Raw genomic sequence first — 4,250 nt, 5'->3', positions numbered from 1 at the left:
GCTGTGCACGGCTAGGAGCGATAGCAGTATTGTAGTGGTATTGTTTTAAGAAGGCATCAACAAGTTCTCCCCAAGTACTGACATTAGACCTCTCAAGTTTCATATACCACTCCAACGGGGCTCCAGTGAGACTATCCTGAAAGAAATGCATCAGTAGTGGTTCATTCTCAGCATGAGCGGCCATCTTACGGCAGTAGGAACGAAGGTGAGTCTCTGGGCAGGTGACTCCCTTATACTTATCAAAGTCTGGCACCTTGAACTTTGGGGGGATCACAATCCCAGGTACCAAGCATAGAGCAGCAGTGTTGAAACTCGAAGTTTTAGCAACCTCAACGGCCTTAAGGCGTTCTTCGAGAGCTTGGTACATCTTAGCAGTTTCAGTCAACTCAGTAGTAAGATCATGTTCAAGATCGATAACCTCATGGTGGTCATCCACTACTTTTGGTATCCCCTCAACAGGAATCTCTTTAGTCTTTACTCCCCCATCAGCAGAATTGGTGGGAGTATCCTTGACTATCCCCGCGACGCTCTTTCTGAGCTCTTCTTGTCCTTGGACAACAACATGAAGAGTCTCCATAAGTTGAGTCATTCTTTCTCCCATAACATCCATGTCCCTACGGAGGGCAGCCTGGTTTTTTTCAAAATGATCCATGATTCTCTCGTTGCTCCTGGTGCGGTAAGGATGTAAGAAAGTCAGCTTCGTCGGAAAAGAAATCTGTTGTTGGAAGGGACCCCAATTAGAATCTGATAAAAACCTGAAAATGCAGTATGATATGAGTGCATGGGTGCATGTGTGCATGTTTTATTATTTTCAAGACTTTTTAGCTTTGTCTCAAACCGACAACACAAGATAATGGAGAACATAGTGAAGCATAACCAAGACAAGCACAACCGAGATAAGCAAACAGGATAAGGAAACATAATCGATTAATTCCACAACCAAGTTTTGAAGTACAAAATATTCTGCTCCCATGAGCCAACAAATACAGAAATAAAATCAGGAATCCCATCCAACAGGTCTGGTGGTGATTCTACAACAAAATCAACACTTAAGCAGGGTCCTCCATATCCACATGACGGAGGGGGCTCTCCCCAATGTTCTTATCACTCCAAGTCTTCATTTCTTCAAAGAGCTTCTTGGTCTCAACACGAGTGGGCCTCTTGATGATCTCTTGAATCAGCAGGTCCTTTCTGAAATGCATGGTTTCCATGTGGCGATTCTTCACCTCCCAATACCTAGCTTCCTCTTGAACTTGGGCATTACTCTGGTCTTTTTCTCTTACCTGGCCTTTCAGCTTTCGGATCTCTTCATAACACTTCTCTATGGTATTCTGGCGATCCAACAAGAGTTTGTCTGCTTTCTTTCGACGAGTTTTTTCCGAATTGGCATTTTCAGTCTGAATCTGGAGTCTTTTAGTCAAATCTGCCAACTGAGTCTCGTAATGTTCCTTCAGCTTCTTCTCTTGAGTTTCAGTAAATTTAGGGTCTATAGTCACCCTCGGCCTTTTCTGGGAAGTACTTCCTCTAGCATACAACTCTTCAAGCTCTATTTCTTTTATTTTCAACTTGTGAAGAGCAGAAAGCTTCTCTTGCCTATCAGTATTCATCTTAACTTGCATTGTTTCCATTCGTTCAGTCAACTTCTGATTCTGCTCAACAGTTCGATTATAACGAGGCATAGAGACAATGTCGGGTTGTACACCAGCAGGAGGATACAAAGGATCCTTTGGAGGGAAAGGCATCCCTTGGGTGTTAGCCACAGCTTCAACCCACTCAGTATAGTCTTTATAAGTCGCACAGTCTCTTTGACCGAAATGCTTCTTATCCCTCCAGCAAATACTCTTCCAGGCTTGCGCAGCTTCTGCCATTTGTCCACTATCGGTGGCTGAATGATAGAAAATATTCTCAGCAATCTCTGCTCGTTCAGGAGGACTAATGAAAGCATATCCATATGTTCTTCTAGCCAGGACAGGATTATAGTTGATCCCACCTCTGATGCCCATGAGAGGCACATTTTTGAACTTCCCACAACTCATAACAACTTCCATGTCATCCAAAGATCGGTTGTACTAGACAATGTCCTTAGCTCTAAGCCCCATAATCCTCTCAGCCCATTTAGATGTGTACCTACTATCAACAAAAGCTCCACGTTCCGGCAAATGTGATCTGAACCAACGGTATAGCAACGGAGCACAGAATCTAACCAAACCTCCTTTCTGCCCATTCCGGTGATGAACGGAATGATAAACATCCCCCAGAAGTGTGGGAACGGGGTTTTGCAGAATGAATATGTGGATGGCATTCATATCAACAAAGTCAGGTACATTTGCGAACATCACAATACCATAGATACTTAGAGCCAAGATAGCTCTAAAAGTGTCCCACTCTTTGGCTTCAGCAGCATCACAACCTCTCTTAACCAGGAACTCCATACGAAAACCAAAACTTCCTCCCTTCTTGGTGAGATTTGCTTCCACGACCGACTTGCTCAAATAAAGAGCCTTAGCAATTTCAATGGAATCGGGGGCCTTCATGGTGCTATAGTAAGGTACCTCTTTCCCAACAGGAATGCCAAGGAATGACGAATACTCTTCCAAGGTAGGGGCCAAAAGATAATCAGTGAATGCGAAACAACGGAGGGAAGGATGATAGAACTGAAGCAAAGTATGAACTCCCTCTTGCTCATACTTGGTGAATGGCATCTTGAGGAGGCTCAGAATGTACCCATATTTTTCTCGGAAATTGGTTGACTCATCCGGCGTGATCTTCTTTGCCAAACACTCAACAGAATTCATATTCGGATTCACAAAAGAATAAGAGAAATTGCGCCCGCCAGTCTTCAGTGGTGGAGCCATGTGTTAGTCGGAGACAAAGCCAAAAAGTTCCTGAAAATAAATGAACATGCATGTTAAATGATATGGTGGAATGCATTTCATTGGGAGAATCCTAAAATCTTTTCATTATTTCTTTTCTTTTCTTTTTCTTCTTCTTTTTTTTTTTTTTTTTTTTTTTGCAAAAAGGTATGTGTATATTCTTTTTCTTTTCTTTTCTCTTTTTTGGAAATAGATTTTAGGATTCTCCACAAATGAAGTGAGGTGGATTCAATAGCATGATGTGTCATGTGTGTGATGCAGTGAGAGACTGAATGTCCCTCGCAGCCCTGAATATCTGGGTAATACTGATTGTAACAGGTTCAAAATTTCGGCTTCAGATTGCAAAATGGAAATCCGGGTATGATGAAGGCTAGTATCCTGTCCCTCCCCAAACTCACGGGTATGAATTCTAGACACGGACAGGTGGTCCCTAATGGTCACTAGGGTCTATAGTTCCCATGGGGTACAAAGTGTTTGAGGCAACAAGCGTGCCAGACACAGTGTTCCATGAAAGAACCTCGCCCAGTTGTGGTACCCCACATCAACTCGATCGTAGCAAGAGCTACGGGAGTCAACATGAGCATCCACGCTAATCCTATGTGTCACTTGGCCTGGGTAGTGGGCCTTTTACCTCATACAAACCCCCCACCTGCAAAACAGAACAGAAGACCCCAAGGAACACAAAATATAATCCATATGCATGATGTGCGAACAGAAATAACCATGATATGCAAGCAGAAAAATAAACATGCAAACATATATACAAGGTATAGACATAAAAACAAATAAACACCCAATAAAAGAAACAAACAAAGGCTAGGATCGACTTTCTTAGGTAATCCCCAGCAGAGTCGCCAGCTGTCGCACGCTCGCGAAAAATGAACAGAGTCGCCACCAATATATTTATCCCATAAGGGAAAGGAATATCAGAAAACCTAGCAAAGGAAGGAACAGGGTCTTGCGACCAGAGAATCAAGGTACGGGAGTCGGTTACGCAAGGGGAAGGTATTAGCACCCCTCACGCCCATCGTACTCGATGGTATCCACCTATGTTTGCTTCTATCTAAAGGGTGTATCTATGTCTATGTCTACATGCGAATGAATGCAAAAGAAATACGGGGAAAAGAAGGAATATTTACAAATGTGCTCGTTCAAGCCCCGCGACTTGATGCCTACGTATCCTTTTCAGGAATCAGAGCGCCGTAGTTCGGCTCAAGATTTTCTGTTTGTTTTTGTGTTTTTTAGTTGGGCGGAGTTAACGCTCGCGCTCTTGCATAAGGGGACAGCCTAGGATGCAATGAAGCGGAGATAACGATGCCCTTAAGAGAAAGAGATGAGAGAGACTTTGAGCGTTTCGAGGAAATCCCTTAAGCAAGG

The 4,250-nt window shown here is 43.3% G+C and overlaps 1 protein-coding gene across 1 annotated transcript; it reads right to left on the bottom strand.

The window, feature by feature from the left end:
- Positions 1 to 2,069: 2,069 nt before the first annotated feature.
- LOC131613468 (uncharacterized) lies at positions 2,070 to 2,855 on the bottom strand. The gene has a single exon (XM_058885136.1). It carries the CDS (start codon positions 2,853 to 2,855, stop codon positions 2,070 to 2,072), a length of 786 nt encoding a protein of 261 aa, XP_058741119.1.
- Positions 2,856 to 4,250: the final 1,395 nt, after the last annotated feature.

The sequence above is a fragment of the Vicia villosa genome, linkage group LG6 (assembly GCF_029867415.1).
Source record: "Vicia villosa cultivar HV-30 ecotype Madison, WI linkage group LG6, Vvil1.0, whole genome shotgun sequence".
NCBI lineage: Eukaryota > Viridiplantae > Streptophyta > Magnoliopsida > Fabales > Fabaceae > Vicia > Vicia villosa.
This window is presented reverse-complemented; position numbering and strand designations above follow the sequence as displayed.

What these genes read in the sequence shown, in the direction of transcription:
- LOC131613468 (XM_058885136.1), bottom strand. Translation starts at nt 2,855, where the DNA reads ATGGCTCCACCACTGAAGACTGGCGGGCGCAATTTCTCTTATTCTTTT.